Raw genomic sequence first — 18,561 nt, 5'->3', positions numbered from 1 at the left:
AAGCCTATTTGTTAGAATTCTAGCGCGATACAAAAAGTCTGCGTAGTTTCGGCAAGTTCTGGCATAACGTATGAGTTGTGATATGAACACGTCATCCCCTGGTGCTGAAAGGATGTTGCCACAGATGAAAGGATGTTGCCACAGATGAAAGGAAAGTTGACAATTCTAAATGAAAAGTCATCACGTTTGTCGTAAAGTTTGGTCAATAGTTTTCCTTTACCATCGATTTCTAAGTGTAGGTCAAGATATGAGGCTGACATCACAGTTTCTGTAGTATCCTTTATCTCAAGTATTTTGGGGTAGATACGATGTATCAAATCCCCGAAATTAGGATTGTTTAAAGATAATACGTCATCTATGTAGCGGAAACCGAGATTAAAGGATCTAGCTAAACGATGTTCTTTCTTTTGGATCAGATCAGCTATAAAGTCAGCCTCATAAGAGTGAAGGAATTGGTCAGCAAGTAGAGGAGCACAATTGTTCCCATTGGAATGCCGACCGTTTGCTGAAAACGCGTCCACCACACTGGACAAATATGTTGTCGATTAAAAATTCCAGCGATTTAAAGAGTATCCCCATTTTAAGTCATGATTACTGTAAACAAACTGATCGCGAGAGATATAATTTATTCCAAACGAATCATAGTTGTGTACAAAAACTGAAAAAAAACAATAACTAAAGTTTACAAAAGTGAATTTAACATGAAAAGACGTGTCAAAAATTCGTATCCCGCCAAAAAAATAAGTGGACATGCGTTCATTTCGGGGTTCCTTTTTTCAAACACCTTTAGAAACTTTTAACAATGATAATGACAAACACAAGAATAAGAAATTACGAAGCTATGCTTTTACGTTAAACTGTTATGTTTGAATTCTTCTTACAGAAAAAGACTACATCTTAGTGAATTTTTCCCGCCACCATCTGAACCAAACGGTAAAGGAAAGCGAGTCGTTCTCGAAGGAGCAGGAGGAAGCGGGAAATCTATACTATGTGCAATGGTTACACACCTATGGAGTACACACAAAAACTATTTCAAAAACAATTACAATATCCTCTTATATGTCGATTTAGCAACTATAAACGGAGATTTCAAGACAGAAGTGTACCACAAACTGTTCCCAGACGATTTCAAGGTCAAGTGTGACGACTTTTGGAAATCAATGGAAGAAAACGCACAAGAAATGGTTTTATTGATTGATGGCTACAACGGAAAAACTGACATGCGCGACCTCCAGGAAATTCTTTCCGGTTCAAAACTCGCACAAGCCACAGTGATAGTGGCCAGCAACCCTGACATTTCGCACACATTAGGATTTTCCCCCGATACTAAAATCTTTAACATGGGGTACAGCTCACACTGTGTAAGTCGGTGCATGAAAACCTACCTGTACCATTTTAAGGCACATCCTGAAAAGCATCAACAGTTTCTCGATCTTCTGGAAAACGAATCATGGGATTTGAATGAGTACCTTTCCCGACCAATAGTATGTCTTCTACTCTTCGGAATCTACCACACAAACAAAAGTGTAAAACTTGAAGATATTGACGGTTTGACCGGTTTATTTGAAGTTTATGGCCTCAGTATGGCATCATATTATTGCAAAAGAAACAAAATCGACATAATGGGTTACGAATTTCCGGAAGACGTTGTAAGTGCAATAAACCAGCTTTGCAATTTTGCATTCGATAGTTTGCGAGACGGAAAGCGTGCTTTCTTGGAAGGCGAACTTTTGTCTTCTTCGCTGAACTCTATGATAATGCAGTTTGGTGCATTTTTTAGACTTTCAGGACCGCATTTGAAGTTCACATGCTCATTGATGCAAGATTTTTTGGCAGCTAGACATCTGAGTGATTCTGTACTTGATGAGATGTCAGGAATACTGAAAGACAATAAAATGATGAAATACTCAAGATATTCTCAGATGATAACACTTTTGTGTGGTCTTTATCGTTTTGACCATGACACATCGACAGTAAAAGCCCTGTTTACCGATCTTGCAATGCGCAACATTAGTAATACTAAGATTAACCTTGACGACACAAGGTCGGTTCGATCAGATTACTCAGAATCCAGTGTTTCGAGTGCACCCAGTGGAAAGTTAATCGATTACAACACAAGTCTACAGAGTTTAGTTGAATGCGATTTTCGTGAAGATGCTTGTGAACTTGTTGCTCAATCACTGCCTCAAAGAATGATCATAAAACGCGATGGCCTCATGCCCCCTAGAACACTCCAAGCTTTGCCAATGGTAATGAGTTCCGACGGAAACCGCATTTCATACTTAGAACTTGTACTGCAGCCCTCGTACTCTAGTCAGGTGACTATTTACACAGACTTAGCAACATGTGTTGCAAAAACAGGTTGCATAAAAAATCTGAAGATACATTGGTCAACATTGGATTTGATGGCAAGATTCCTTGATGCTTTTATGACAGCAACAACTTCAATAGATAGTGTTATTCTCAGCGACAACTGTAAAAGATCAATCAAAAACACCCCAGCAGATACTTGGGCGACGTTGCAAAACGCTTGCGAAAATATGACAAAGACCAAAGAGTTCGCATTTCTAAATGCCAAGATTGCCGCCGTTGCCTACTTTGTTCTCCAACACCTGCCTACGACGATAGAAGAATTGAATTTCACCGGATGTAAACTCAATATGATGTGCGGTTCAGAACTAAGTTACAAATTAGAACACGCTCAGAAATTGACAAAATTAGATATCACTAATACCCAGCTTGCAAGTTCCGATTTTGTTGCTGTGCTGCAAGGACTTAAATTATGTCCAACAATTCGCCACCTGAAGCTTTGTGGTGCTAAATTGGACAGACCGGGCGTGGTCACTTTGGCAGAATGCCTACGACTTACCAGGACTCTTCAGATTCTTGATCTGAGCAAATGTGAGTTAAGCACAGACATGTGTGAGCTCTTTGCAAACGCCATTGCAGACAACAGAACTTTACAAAAGCTTATATTGAAAAACACTAAAGTCACTTTAGAGGGAAAAACTTTCATATCTCACTCAAAACTAGAACAGTTAAAAGTAGTAGGTTTAGATGACTCGAAAACTATTCTGCTTTCACTTTAGATTTTACATCGATCAGGGCTAAGATGTCATTTTTGTTAATGTTTGACGTTGATGATATAGAAATTTTATGTATATTATACAGTTATATAGAAATTTATTCGCATGAAAACCAGCGTTTCTATAATTTTTTTGTACAACAGGAAGCATTCTCACTACGCATTTTATGTTATATTCACTATTTATTCACGTTATTGAAAAATGAAGTTCACGAAAAATCCTCGGGAAGCTGATATCGGACAGCATTTAACACCGCTTACGACGTATGCTTCAACTACATGTACATGTATATGATATAAAGCCACATACTATGTTTGAAATCATTCCGTCCAGTTTTGACGAAAATTTTCTTCAACATTCCATAATGTAAAAAATGGGAAAGTTCCACGATACAGGAGGTTAATATCGGACAGCAAATATAAAGTAATCGCTAAATATGTTTGTTCCATGCGAATAAAGCCATAAAACAAATTTGAAATCAAACTATCAATTGGGAAACGAAATAATTGCGATGAAATTCGGATAGATAGACGGGCGGACGGACGAGCGATTTAAAAATATCAACCACTAATTTATTTGGGTGAATGATTCAATATTTAACTTTTCAAACAGCACACGGGATGACAAGAGTTGAATTAAATTGAAAGAAACATTCTTAATAATAGATTGATTAATTGAAAGTAATTAAATGTTAGTTGTTTTGTTTCACTGAAATGTAGAGCAAATATATACATTCAATGGTATTTATAAAATTAGGAAAGATAGTTGCATTATGATTTGTAGTGATTATACAGCTCCACTGAATCTTTCTTCATGTAAATCCCAAGGAGTCCCTTTATTCAATTCGATTTTTACTATTTTTTAAAATTATTTTAGTTGAATTTAAACTTCTTCCGTTCATTTCAACTTTTGAAATACCTATGTGAACAAATTGTGCATCACTTTTTTTTTACATAATGTCTGTGACAATTTATTGTGATAAGATGATCAAATGCATTTTTACAAAACAGAGTATTTGCATTTATTGTCGGTTTAGTTATAATTAGTCAAATAAAAGTTTACACAAACAGTCCTTTTAATTGTCATGTTATTGATAGGAAAATGCAATAGCAGTACACTGCAATAACCGCTCTATTCACATTTCACTATTGAATATGGAAGAAAAGATACTTAACTAATCATGGTTTGAAATCAAGAAGATTGGATGTGAATTTAGGTCATAAATATTATCTGATATAGTCAACTGCAATGAGCCCCTGTGTCTGAATCGGAGACTGGGTAATATTACATTAAGTTCAAGATATTTAAGAGGTAAATTTAGATCTCGTATTAAGCTACGATTGACAGTTTTTCGGCACCTATCAGCACCGTAAGGTGGTGTAGTAATATGTAACTTTGCAAATCATATGCGAATGTAAAGTATGAGTGCAAGAAGTCGCTAACAATACTAGCGACTTAAAAAACTCTCAAGACAAAATGTGTTTCAATTCATGTCCAATAACTTCTACAAGAACTTTTTTTGTTATAAATTCGACCTGATGGAGCCTGGTGTCAAGATTCGTTTCAGCAACTGGACCTTCCTTTTTTTTCTTCTCTATCATGGTTTACAAGATAATAACAAACAAGCAAAAAACCGTCATGGTCTCATCAAGGGCAAAAACTCATAAATGAAATTTTCGTAAAACAGTAGGCACACTATTGTATATAGTTCTTTGAGCTCAAGCGCGTATTCAGGCGGAGCACGTCCGGCGCGCTCCCCTATTAAAATTTGAAGAACAAAGTTTTTTGCAAGAAATCTTTCTTTATTTCACAATTTTAACTTTCACAATTTGTCCTTGTCTCGCTTCGTTTGGCATTTATTTCTTCTAGTGCCCCTCCTAATCTGAAATCCTGGAGCTGAAGATGTTATGAATTAACGTTATAACAACAGTGGTGGAAATGTATAAGATCACTAATATCAAGAAGGAAGCTTGTGGTAACCAATAGCTTTAACTCTTTGAAAAAAAACATGATTTGATCTCTGCATCACTGGATTTGCTCAGAAATTTTTCAATGGAATAGTAGAAAAATGAGTTATGGACCCTTGAATTGTTCCTTTTCAGAATATTTCAATGATATTATAACTCAATTTACCAAATGATATTACCCTATTCCTTGATTCTACTGATGCATATAGTCGAATTAAATTTTCAGTAGTGTTTTTTTTTTCATACCATATTTCAACCACTGGCTGATTCTTACAGAGACTAACACTTAAATAAACGACGATGATAGACAACAAGGAACATGTGATGTGGAATTATCCGATGTCCATACCAAACAAATGAAAACATCTTTTAAACTTTAATTAAAAAAAACAAAAGAAGTAAATAACAAGAAATTGTATTTCTCAACACTAATAACATATGTTTTAACGCGGATCAATACTATAGTAATAATGCGTAAGGTTTTCCATATTGGCTGAGTTATTTGTCTGAGGCTAGCCATATTGAACTGATGCGTAGCCGAAGTCTAATATGATAAGCCAAGGACTATAACTCGGCCAATGTGAAAAACGTTACGCAATATACCTTTATTGACTATGTCATATTGGTCTAGGCCAATTCGACGTTTTGGTTGTTTTTATCATATTAAGGCTAATATTCGAAAGATAATCAATAATTTTGTGCATTTTGTTGAATTCATTCATGCCTGGACTTGAAAATGTTTGATTATATTTTAGCTAAATTTGTTAGCTGTAACAGTTTATCTAAATTGAAAAAGGAGATTAATAAGAAATCACAAGAAAACACCAATTCAAATTTAATAGGTTGTTGATAAATCATATTCAAGAAATATGTATGAAATGATCATGAATGTAAGGAGGTAGACCCAAGGCAAGGGACATAACTCTTGAAATCAGTGATATGTTTGCATCATATTTAATTTCACCAAAGCCTATTAAGCTTTCCTTTGACACAAAATGAAATCTATCCAAGTTACTTTGATGCTTACATGAGATTAATTTAAAATGCTGAATACAAGTGTTTCAATGATTGGTAAGAGTTATGTCCCTTAACCTAGGTCCACATCCTTAATTTACAACTTGTTCAATAAATCAAATATTGTGATATTTTTTTCGCCCAGATATACAGAAGATGTTTACAAAATGCTGGAATTTTTAATCGACAACATATTTGTCCAGTGTGGTGGAAGCGTTTTTCAACAAACAGTCGGCATTCCAATGGGAACAAATTGTGCTCCTATACTTGCTGACCAATTCCGTCACTCTTATGAGGCTGACTTTATAGCTGATCTGATCAGAAAGAAAGAATATCGTTTAGCTATATCCCTTAATCTCAGTTTCCGCTATATCAATGATGTATTATCTTTAAACAATCCTAATTTCGGGGATTTGATACATCGCATCTACCCCAAAGAACTTGAGATAAAGGATACTACAGACACTGTGAAGTCAGCCTCATGTCTTGACCTATACTTAGAAATCGATGGTAAAGGAAAACTATTGACGAAACTTTACGACAAACGTAATGACTTTTCATTCAGAATTGTCAACTTTCCTTTCATCTGTGGCAACATCCCTTCAACACCTGTGTATGGAGTGTTCATATCACAACTCATACGTTATGCCACATTTCGCCGACACTACGCAGACTTTTTAAAAGAATATGCCTGCAGCAGCGCTAAGCTTGTCGTAAAAGGCGACTAAATAGTGATCAGAACCCTAGCCGGGGGCTAGGACGCTCTGCCCACAGAGCAACTAGGATGTGTGCCCCAGGTGGTGGAATGGGGTACCCCTGGCGTGTTATATGCTGGGGTTGTCAGGCTATAATACGGAAAACCTGACCGCAAACCATAGTGGTGCACCGTGTTGGGAAAGATGCCACGTTCCTCGCACGTTAAAGAACCCTACTGTGGTATTCTCCCGGAGTAGGAACCATAGGGCTCCGCCACAGAAGGCTAAATTGCCCGACCCTACCCACCTCTCCCTATTTCCAGTGGCAATCAAAATTTGTCGACCCTATTATCCTTGTGTCCCATCCCTTTTTCATTTCATCATCATTTCATGTTCATTTAATCATCAATTTCATGTTCATCGTCTGAATATAGCTGAAATATTGCTGCTCGGACGTTAAACCCCAACAAACAAACAAACAAACAATGTATCGCGGTAGAATTCTAACAAATAGACTTCTGGAACGGGGTTATGTTGCTACAAGATTGAAGTCATCACTACAGAAGTTTTATGGTCGTCATCATGAACTCGTGGATAGTTACGGTGTATCTATCTGCGCCATGAACTGATTTGTTCAGCGTGTCATAGTTTTCTTTCCCTTTTCGATCGTCTATCCCGGACTTGACTTTTTATGAGCAACTCGGCGGCTGTTTCTAGAAAAGCAGAGGACGCTTACCCTACCGGTGCACGATTTTCCCAGTTCCCAGTTTTTTAGTGGAGTCCGAGTTGCTCATTTGCTTTTGTTACTTTGTATGTATTATTTTAGTTACTGTATGTTCTTTGTTGTGTATGTCTGTTTTCCATGTCTGGTCTTTGTCCCTGTATTATATTCTTTTGATTCTATAACTTTGGTTCCCGTGATTACTCCTTTCTAACTTGTAGAATCAAATTATATGAACACTTTAACGGAAAAAAAGACTTTTAAAATTAGCCAAGTTCCAACTTTATAATGGGTCCAGATTATTCCTCGAAAGATTTACAACTAATGGTCGACATTTTTTCTCGCCTGAATACACATTAAAGTTTATCACACCACGATAGCACCACAAAATGATATCAATGAATTATCATGTTTGTTGGCAGTTTGGTTATGCATGATGTTATTATAGTTAGTATGGAAGTCTATTTCTACCATCGTGATAAAAAAATAATTCGAGAAAACAAAAGATAACAACGACAATACCATATTAGTATTTTTTGGATGCCAAATCAGCATTTGATGTTGTTAATACAGACCATCTCATGAGACGACTTTATCATATATAAATTGTAGATGATACATGGACATTAATTCAAACCTTAAATACCAACACATCTAACCCTATTAAAGGGATGGGTGGTATTTCTGACTTTTCGAAATCATCTAAGGAGTTCTTCAAGGTGGCATCCAATGTGCCGATTTATACAAAGTATGCGTGAATTAAATACTTAATCCATTAAATACTGGTATGTCTGGGAATGGAGCAAGAATCAGGGACATAAATTGTAATACCAGTGTTTGTGCTGATGACGTTACTATCAATGCATCAAACTTCAATGACGCCCAAATTTTAGTATCGATAGAAATGGAGCTCGCAAACCAAGAATGATACCAGCTTCAAGCTTCTTAAGGTCTTGGAGTTTCCGAAGTGAAGATTTTGTCTTTTTTATTTGCATAGAGAAAATTTTTGCTTTTATTTTATCACTTTAGGCAAGATTCACTACTACCGCAGTGCTATCAATTCAATATGAATCCAGCAAAAACAACACACCCACACAACAAAAAAAAAAAGAAAGAACGAAAGATCTTCTGAATACCCTCAGTGCTAAATTATCATTGGAAATAAATGACATCAATTCCGACGGTTTTCTCTTTATGTACTTCTATTCCCTATATTCAGTTGAAATCCCGTCTCAAGAACATTACATATCGTTACTCTAAAAAGATGGATCACCCATATACGTAGTTCTTCATAATTTGTAGAAAAAAAGATTCCAAATCATCTTCTTGATATACCGAAGATGTCGCCAAAATGCTGGAATTTTTTATCGACAATATATTAATCCAGTGCAAGTGATTGACGCGTTTTTCAACAAATTAAACTGGCCGCATTTCAATGGGAAAAAACTCCTTGCTGATCTTTTAATACCTGTGTTTGGAGTTTTCATATCACACAACTCATACTCTATGCAAGAGCTTGCCGAAATTAACCGGACATTTTGTACCTTGGAAGACTTCTTGCAATTAGGGTTTCTGAACAAGAATATATTGCTACAAAACCAGAGTCATCACTACATAGTTTTATGGTCGATCGTCATCTTGAACTCTTGGAATTTTTCCTTCTGCACCATGAGCACCGACTTTGTTCCCCGTGTCATAGTTTTCCGTTAGTTGTTTGGTGATTCTGTCTATGATTTCATATGTGAGGTCTTCTTTTGTAATTTAGTACCACCGATGGTATCTGTATCCTTCATACTGAAATTTTAGAAACTCGGTTGATTTGTTTTCCTCAATATAAGTTCAAATGCAAAAATGTTTTAATTTCTTTTATTCTACATATTTTTCTTGATATCAGGATGTTTATAAATATTTTTGAAAACAAATATTTTTGTGAAGAGGTTGCTGTCACCGACTCCAGCATGTTATGTTTTCTTCAGTAAATGATTAATGTCCAATATTAAGTGTCTACAAGGAATTGTTTAAGAATTTGCTACTTGTCTTAGTTAAAAATTATTCGAATTCAAGAATTTTTAAATACGATGAAAATTATGTAATTCACGTCAGCAGTTAATGTTTACTTAGCTAGCAAATTATCAAATTCAAGCTGAAAACGACACACATATTTAGAATCATTGAGAAATATATAAAAACAATTGAAACAGCTTGTTTGGACGAAGATATGATTCAAAGCCGATTCACACATTTTGAAGTTACAATTATGTAATGCTTTGTGAAAATGTTCTTTTTATAAATACTCATAACGGTTAAAATTACGATGTATTCAGAAGATAGAAAGCAATTATCGAACAACTGATGCCGTAAATGTAGCCTACAGTATGTCAGTATGTATATTGTCTTCCAGCTCTTGTGTAATATTTGACGGATTTTCTTTGAGCAGATCACAAGATAAGTTTGCCTTCCAACTTTTTTGTAGTGAGTAACATTTCCGATTATTTCCCTGAATCGACTTCGAGTTATGCTTGCATTCTAATTGTCGTGTAGTGAGTAACGTTTGAGAGACATTCGCCGAGCAAGATACGAGGGAAGACACCACCTTAACATCAATAACGGTGGTAGTTTTAAACTGAATTTATAAACTAACGATGACTATATATATACTTGTATTTGAAAAATACATGCAGTGTAAACCAGTGGTTTTTATTTTAGAAACAAAATTGTAGTGTATTACAGACTTTCGTTGGGTATCTAGAAATTGCTGGAATACTAATAAAAAAAACTTATTTGCAAGTGTGTTTAAATATGACAGTGAGCAATTATACCACCCAAAAACGTGTTTTCTTGAGGTTTTCGGATTTTAATCTGGTTGTCGGTTAACAGCGAGGTTTTTGGTTATTCGAGCAACCCGCTCAAACATTTATCAGGAGATGTCGGAAGTTTTTAATGACCGATTTTTTTTACCATCAATGTACACTCTTTGAGTTGTTAGTATATTGTTAATGTCTACCATTACAAGATGGGTCCTGTAGGTTTGAAAGTGTTAATTGTTTGTCAATCTGACCAAGGAGTTAAATATAGACTACTATCATGACTGTAAAAATCCATTGCGAATGTCGGGAGCTTCTATTAACGGATTTTCGGAGCAGCAATGTACGTTTTCTGTGATGAACAAAAGTATAGTTTTAATGTTTATGATTACAGTGAGTGTGCGGGCGGGAGGGGTGTGGCATCCCTCCTTTTTAATGGGAAAATTATAATTTTCATGTGTAAAATTGACAAAAATGGCAAATAATGTCCTAGCATCTCCCTTTTACTGAGGAACCCAAGCTGCCACCCCTCATTTTCAAAGTGTGTGGATCCGCATCTGCCAGATGGGTCCTGAAGGTTTGAGAAAGAGTTCTAGTATTTTTGTAAACAATTTTGATAAAATGTATTTCTACATATGCTAAGGGTTTTCAAGTTTTTATACTTTATACACATTGTACTGGTAAATACATGTAAATGCTATATATATATCATGGGTGCTTGATTTGATCCCAGGAATTTAAAATGCAAGCAATGTGTAGTTGTACATGAATAAACATACAAATGTACATGTAGCAAACAATATGAAGTATTTAAACTAGAAAATAAAAATTTGAATCATGGAATTGTTAAATTAATATGATTTCGAAAGCAGAAATATAAACAATGTCTGTTTCAAAGTTAAGAATAAAAGGCAATGTAATTAAAATTAGATCTTAATTGCTCCCCCTTTTTTCTATGTCACATGAAGTCATAAGGGGCTTTGAAACTTTCTATCACTGCTATTGCTGCATAATGATCGCTAATCTCATTCGGGATATTAAATACATCAACGTACAAGCAATTCATATTATCACTTATAATTATAGGGTCAAAGAGTAATCAAGGGAACCAAGGTTATAGCGGTAATCAAAAGAATGTAATCCACGGACAAAGACCAGACATGGAAAACAGACATAGACAAAAAAGAACATACAGTAACTAAAATCATACATAACAAAAGTAATGTGTTTTCTATTGTGAACAATTCTAGTTGGTTTTGTTATTACGTTTTGAAGTTTAGGTTACGCATCAAGTCAACAAGTTTATTATTACACGTAGTTAAAAGATTAGAGTTCAAGTCGCCCGTGATCTAGATATTTTCGACTATCTGCTGGGCGAGTTCGATTGAAAAACGTGTGTCCAGTATTCACTACCAGTTTCTGGTGGACGATATGTGTTACACAATAAAAAGGATTGGCCTATAGCGTGGACTTCAGCCCATAAGGTTTTAACGGTGTCATTGTCTAATTCAGGTGAAATGTCGATATCATCTTTTGCGTAAATAAGCAGACCACCACCACTGTCGGTGCTATCTTTCCGCAGTCGATTCGTATTTTAAAAAAATCAGATTTATGTCATCCTTTTTTTTATTATTATTAAACTATCAAGATGAGTTTCTGTTATTACGAGAATATCAATCTCTTCACCAAAAGTTTGCAGAAATGCCGTTTTACCTCTAATACTTTGCAATTTTTGGGACCAGGATTTAATTCAATATTTTCAATAAGAAGAATAAAGAGCAGTACATATTAAAAAAGGTTGGATCGGAATTAAGTTAAAGTTTCGGTACGAAAATTCCATTGGATCATCTTTCTGTTTCTTTTTGTTGTTGTTATACACTTGTTGTCTAACTCTGTAAAATAAGAACCTTGCAATAACCCGAGATCTTCCGTCTCTAACCTTACCAATCACATGAAATCTGCCAATGTTGTTGATTATAATGTTCAATCCAAGATTGTTATTGCAGACGTCCAGCGCCAAATCATCAGTGTTTACTGGATGCTTTATGAGACTATTTTCAGTCGGTACCTTTATGTTATGGAACCTGAGAGAAGTTCTCCTAGAATACTGTTCCTGTTTTCAAGTTCATATATTCGCCTGTGTAATGCATCTATGTCTGAATCTCATTCTTTCATTGCTAGTGATTGCTCGTTAATTGAACGTTCTAGAGCTGCAATCTGAATAAATTGCTTATGTTTAGCTATCAATGGTTTGTTGTTGGTGTTTACAGTTTCCCGTGGTGCTGTTATGTCACTGTCTACATGTGTTTAAAAACTAGATTCAAAAATGTCTGTGAGGGATTCAGTGACGTTTTTCGCATAAAAGTGAAACTATTGCGTTTATAACATCCGGACTGCTTAGAGCTTTCATTACATGTTCTGTAATATTCTTTTGTAGTTCTTGGTTTTTCTTTGAATCCTGAGACTTTGATTTTAATTCCGAGTCCGACTTCGTCTACGTTAACTTGTTTTTGGCAGGCTGGTAGATTGTCTGGGCTCTCTGGTTTAGAACGTTTATTACTTGCGGTTTCATTCGGGACAGAAATATTTGTTTAAGATTCTGTTAGCATATCTAGGTTATCCGAAGGGGAATCGGGTTTATAGTCGCCATCTTGCCTTTTGTTTACAACTTTAATTGACAAAGGTCGTGTATGTCCACTAGTTAATCTTTGAGTTACGATAAAGTTCACAGCACAAAATCAAATTCTATACAATAACGATATTTAGGCTATCATAATTGTGTTATCCTATCGAATTCTCATACAATGGAGAGCTCGTTTACCCACTGTTGTCAATCTTGCGCATGTCCATCAACTAGTTCGATAAAATCGTGATCTGATGGTAAGAGATACAGAAACGAAATATGGTTTGTTTTGGGATAGTTGCGTTGTTGATTGTTCCATTGCATCTGATTAATGTTTGTTTTTTCCATGAATAATCCAAGTTGTCGAATTCTAGGGGTCTTGTTTAATGATGTTCTTCCAGTATATTTTTTGCAATATCGATAATTCGGTTGCATACAATTACTCTTGGCAATGTTTTATCCTAGTATGGACGGCAAAGTCAAGTTCTATAGGTTGCAGTGTTCCAATTTATTTATTGTTCTTACACTTTCAATAGTTCGATATGAATATCATAACGTATGCGGTCACACGGATCAGTTACTATGAGTGCTGAATCTTGTAATATCAATGCATAAATTGTTAAGATCACTAGTGATCTCGATTTCGGATTCCTCTACGATTGTTGACATCACGGTTGCTCTCGTTATCAATCGTTGATTTGGCCATGGATTTTTGTCTGCGCTCCATTTCGGTCCTTTCTTCCAAAGCTTACTTTCAGTAAATTCCGGTGCTGTTATTCCTCTGCGGGAGTATGTTATGTACTGAAATATTTCCACTTTGAGTCACTAGTCGATTCCCGAATTTCGTATACTCTGTCTGCTACGAATCTCTTTAATTGTTTTTTCGTTCAACCAAAGTAAAAACTATACAACTGTCGGACGAAAATGTCATTTTTGTCAACTCCATCGTAGATGTTATATGTGTCATATGTCTGGATCCTATCAGAGCTGCCATTAGTTCTAATTGTTGAAGTGTTAATGATTTCAAAGGCGCAACTCTCAATTTACCCATCGTCAGTGTTGAATTGGATCCATCACATATATATATATATATTGGTCTGAAAAATTCCCAACGATGTTAGAACTGTCAAATTTGCGATGCAAATTTGTGGTCGTTCCCTCTGCGGGACTCGAACTCGTACTGCTGTGACATCTATGGCAACACCGCCTGCACTAAGTCCAGCGCCCTAGACCATCGCAAATTTGACAGTTCTAACATTGTTGGGGATTTTTCAGACCTTTCTATACGTTTATATATCTTACCTGTATCAATTTGTTCCGATGGATCAGTGTAGCAAATAGAGTCGTCACATTCTGAGACATTTGTATAATATTGATTTGTTGTGACATGCATCATTAATTTGATCCTCTATCATACACATTAACAGCTAAATGAACTGTCCCGTACTACCATACATCGTGTACTAAGTTACAATCCTAGATTAATCCTACGATGAGGAATGACCCGGCCAGCGAAAGCTATATTTTATATAGCCTAGCTGGCCGAGTGGTCTAGGGCGCTGGACTTAGTGCAGGCGGTGTTGCCATAGATGTCACAGCAGTACGAGTTCGAGTCCCGCGGAGGGAACGACCAAAAATTTGCTTCGCAAATTTGACAGTTCTAACATCGTTGGGAATTTTTCAGACCTTTCTATACGTTTATATATCTTCCCTGTATCAATTTGATCCGATGGAGCAGTGTAGCAAATAGAGTCGTCACAATCTGAGACGTTTGTATATATATATATATATATATATATATATATGCATATGCAGCTGCTCGATAAGCTAACGGACTTGCATCTACGAAGACGCGCTGTGTACAGTTGTCCGAACTCGTTTGTTGAAAATAAGATATTTAAATTGCGAATTTGGTAGCTTTCTGAATATCGCTAGCTATTTAGATCCTTGTATTTCTCAGGCTGTCTGATATCGGTTCATCCCAATTGAGCCCATTTTTCCATAATTCTTGGGAAAATGTTTTAGCTCTGATTGTGATAGCGGTTCATATATCTGCCAGCTGTTTCTAAACATTTCTCGTTTCGTAACTTGGTCGTACTGTTCCAAAGTATTCCAAGTTTTGTTTGTTTGTTTGTTTGTTTGTTTGTTTGTTTTTCTTGTGATGATCTTTGTCTAGTACATCCTGACTTTTTGCTTATTCTCGTATTTTTTCGACTTGTTCAACTGTAAGTGTTTAAGTACGGTGGCACTGATGATAAAGGGTGAGCACCTTGCTCCGAATAATATGGATTTGATCTTGCACATCTGGAGTGGACTGTTCGAACGGATTATTGAGCCACTGGAATCGCGTTGCGTCTCTGTCTGCTTCGTTCAACACAATATGTAGGAAAGCTTTCTCGATTATTTTGGTCAAATCGTTCAACTCGGGTGAGATCATTTAGACTCGGGTAGTTTTGTGACTGACGACAACTACAGTGGTATACTATTCTTACCTGGTAGTAGCTGACTCTCTTTATACTGAGAAGTTGGGTATATAATGAACTTTTGGTGCGTTCGATTTCGTGTCACTCACTTTCTCAATGAAATCTCGGAGTTCCTGATCTACTATTATCTAGCCGTATTTCTCTAGCATGTCCGGCTTTTGACTCAATCTACGAATAACGCTCTCAGTTCGCCTCTTTGCGACGATAAAGTTTGATGGTAATTCATCATGGTCTTGTTTTCACGGCAATCCTGTTGTCTTTGAATACTATGTAGTTTACTTGATACGATATCAAGTATTCTTTACTTTCGGTCTTTTCGGCTTCTTTTTTGTTTATCCAATTGTCTCAAGATTCGAAAATTTCTCAATGGTTTGCTCATCGATCTTGTGATATCATTACGTTGAGCATGCTAGCTGTCGTTGATCTATCTACATTTTTGCTCACAGTTTACTTTCATTGATCCTGATAACAAGTAACCGAACTTTGATTTCTCGGCTGTTGGGCCATTTCCACTGACAATGGGATCGTTCACGGTGACCCAACAATAGGCGATGTCGATTAAAAGCTCGATTTGAAATGATTCTTATTAGGTTATTGGATGTGCTTGCTTAAATCCACGCAAATATGCATGGTTATTTCCAAACTTGCGCTCCAGCTGTCTTATTAAGTATGCTGTCTCGAGACTCTGTGTTATGGTAGAACATTACACCTGTGTCGCAAGTGTCATCTTCACTAATCAGGTATATAGAAGCGTTTTTGTGTTGTGGTCCTTGTTCTCTGTTGGTTATATTTTTTATTCTCCTGTTTCTTGGTATTATCTGTTCCCTTGTGTGCACAAATGCTTGTGTTATGTTTCTTCTAGCAGTTTCTACACGCGAACTTCGATTTGAATTCATTCACTCTATGGTTGCCGGTACAGTGGCATCCAATGGATATAAGTGCTGATACATCTTTAACTTTGTTGCAGTGGATCGGCGGGTGGGTTTCTTGACAGAAAATACATGGGCGTGGTTGTGGAACGAAGAGATTCCGTTGAGCATATAGTCTTCGAACGTATGACTCAATTTGATAGGAGAATGATTAAGACTTCGGATTTGTTTCTAGGTTGTGATATGTCAATCAGAGCTTCTAGATTCATGGTGACAACTTTTTCATTGTTTCCAAATCTGTCTTTCAATAAGTTTATAGCTCGTTGTAATTTACGTTCATGAGCGCAAAGCCTGAGATTGATTAAAGGACTATTTTCGAGGTAGTTGAACTTTTGTACATTTGTGAGTGAGATGTCGAAATGGACGGCTGATTCGAACGAATCCCAGAAAGTTTTCTACTTGAGAATATGTTAAAAAAAATTTGGTAAGTGTGAGTTTTTAAAAGCGATGACTATCGTTACTACTAAGACTTAAGTTTGACGATATACTCGCGTGCGTTTTTTGATGCGGAAAATTGAATTGTAAATGCTGATTCTGATACTGCTGTGCATAGGAAGAGGGGACAAATTTGGCATGTCTGCTGTTGGTGTTTGTGAATACGAAGGCTCATGAGGTTGTGGTGTACGAGTAGGTGGGAGGTTTTAAATTTACTTGCATGCTTTATCTTGGTTTCTAGCGTTGTGGAATATTCTCATGACTCCGTTACCTCGTCTGTAACATCCTCCGAATCTGTTTCCTTAAGAATTTGTTCACATAGTTCTTCTAAAAATGTCTGTTTCTTAAAAATCTTCTGAAATTTGTGATCACTGACGCCTTGTCAAAGCTTCTGAATTTCTGGCAACCTCGATCTTCGTGAAAAATTACGACACTCTTGTTTTCTGCGTGTATGGACCAATTTTTCTAACCCCATGGTTCACGGCACCATAAATATCACAGTTGGGACGTTTTAGGCTGGATAGAATTCAAACTTGTGGGTTTATTGTTTATCTTTGATCTTTATTTCCGCATTTTGCATTGGTAAACTCTTCAATCATCCTGCAGTGAAAATAGTGTGTCGTTAAACTGCAGTGAAAATTTATCCATTTTTCATTATTATCGTACATATATAACTATATATTTCATTTTTTGCACTTGAATGTGTAAGTTGTTGTTATGAAAGACGTTTTAATCATTAAAAGCAAATATTATGCAAAACATTTGAATAATTCATACACTACGCACACGGCTACACGGCAATTGCACCATTCTTCGATCCATGATAGTACATTTCAGCTCATGAATATACATTGCACTTTTAAAGCTTACTTTTGGATATATTCAGTGTTAAACATTGACATTGAACTTCTTAACGATTCTCATACATCGTTTTGCGGTTCATGAAGCGTAACTGCCCTGAAATTAATTATTTGGCATAATCTGGTAAAAAATTAAAAACAATCCTTAAAGATAATTTAAAGTTGATAAAATGAAGTATTTTCACCGATGTATCGACAACGTGATATTTTTCTTCCTTCTTGATGTTTTATATATCATGCAACTGGCGTGCCACTATAATATAGAAAGGGTAATAATAAAGTTACCGAACTGATAACATCTAGGCAGAAGGAATATTAGTAATCTGACCCAACTGATAACATCTAGGCAGTAGTCAGAAGGTATACTTAGTAGTCTGAAAGGAAAGTCTGTATAACAAATGGCAAAACACAGAACGTTGGAAAACCACCGTTATAGTCCGAAACAGATATTTCAAAATGAAATGTGGGTTAAGGAGGTAGACCTACGGTAAGGGACGCAACCCTTACACATCATTGGAACGTTTGTATTTAACATTTTAAATCAATGTCATGTAAGCATCAAAATAACTTATATTTATTTGATTCTGTGTCAAATGAAAGCTTGATAGGCTTTGGTGAAATTGAATATGATACAAACATATCACAGACTTCATGAGTTATGTCCCTTATTCTAAGTCTACCTCCTTAAACCAGGTTTTATAACACATATAGGCAATTTGCCAACGTTACCGAAAATCGAATCGATTGTTCTGTTGCTGATAAACATAATTTTTAACATCTCGACAGAACATCACGTCTTTCCCTACCTGGCTGACTGTGATGTTTTCTGTTTTGACCTTTTCTATATTAAGTAAGAAGAAATGTCCAACATGGCTTATATCATTCATTGTTAATTTACCACTGTAGATAACAGTAAAACTGTCCAAACCAGGCCAATACAGAAT

At 36.0% G+C, this 18,561-nt stretch overlaps 1 protein-coding gene across 13 annotated transcripts in view; it reads left to right on the top strand.

Annotated features, from left to right (window-relative positions):
* The window catches only part of LOC148606953 (uncharacterized), a 50,814-nt gene extending 46,656 nt beyond the window's left edge, over nucleotides 1-4,158 (top strand). For all 13 annotated transcript variants that reach the window (XM_088544092.1, XM_088544091.1, XM_088544086.1 and 10 more), the window contains one exon: nucleotides 884-4,158. In XM_088544092.1, coding sequence (XP_088400218.1) covers nucleotides 884-3,089 — 2,206 coding nt within the window. In that variant the 3' untranslated portion in view covers nucleotides 3,090-4,158. The remainder of the gene's footprint in view (nucleotides 1-883) is intronic.
* The last annotated feature ends 14,403 nt before the right edge of the window (nucleotides 4,159-18,561 follow it).

The sequence above is a fragment of the Perna viridis genome, chromosome 9, assembly GCF_037379345.1.
Source record: "Perna viridis isolate PV_CMFRI_1.1 ecotype Kerala chromosome 9, ASM3737934v1, whole genome shotgun sequence".
NCBI lineage: Eukaryota > Metazoa > Mollusca > Bivalvia > Mytilida > Mytilidae > Perna > Perna viridis.
The sequence above is the reverse complement of the archived record's forward strand: the minus strand, read 5'-3'. Positions and strand labels throughout refer to the sequence as shown.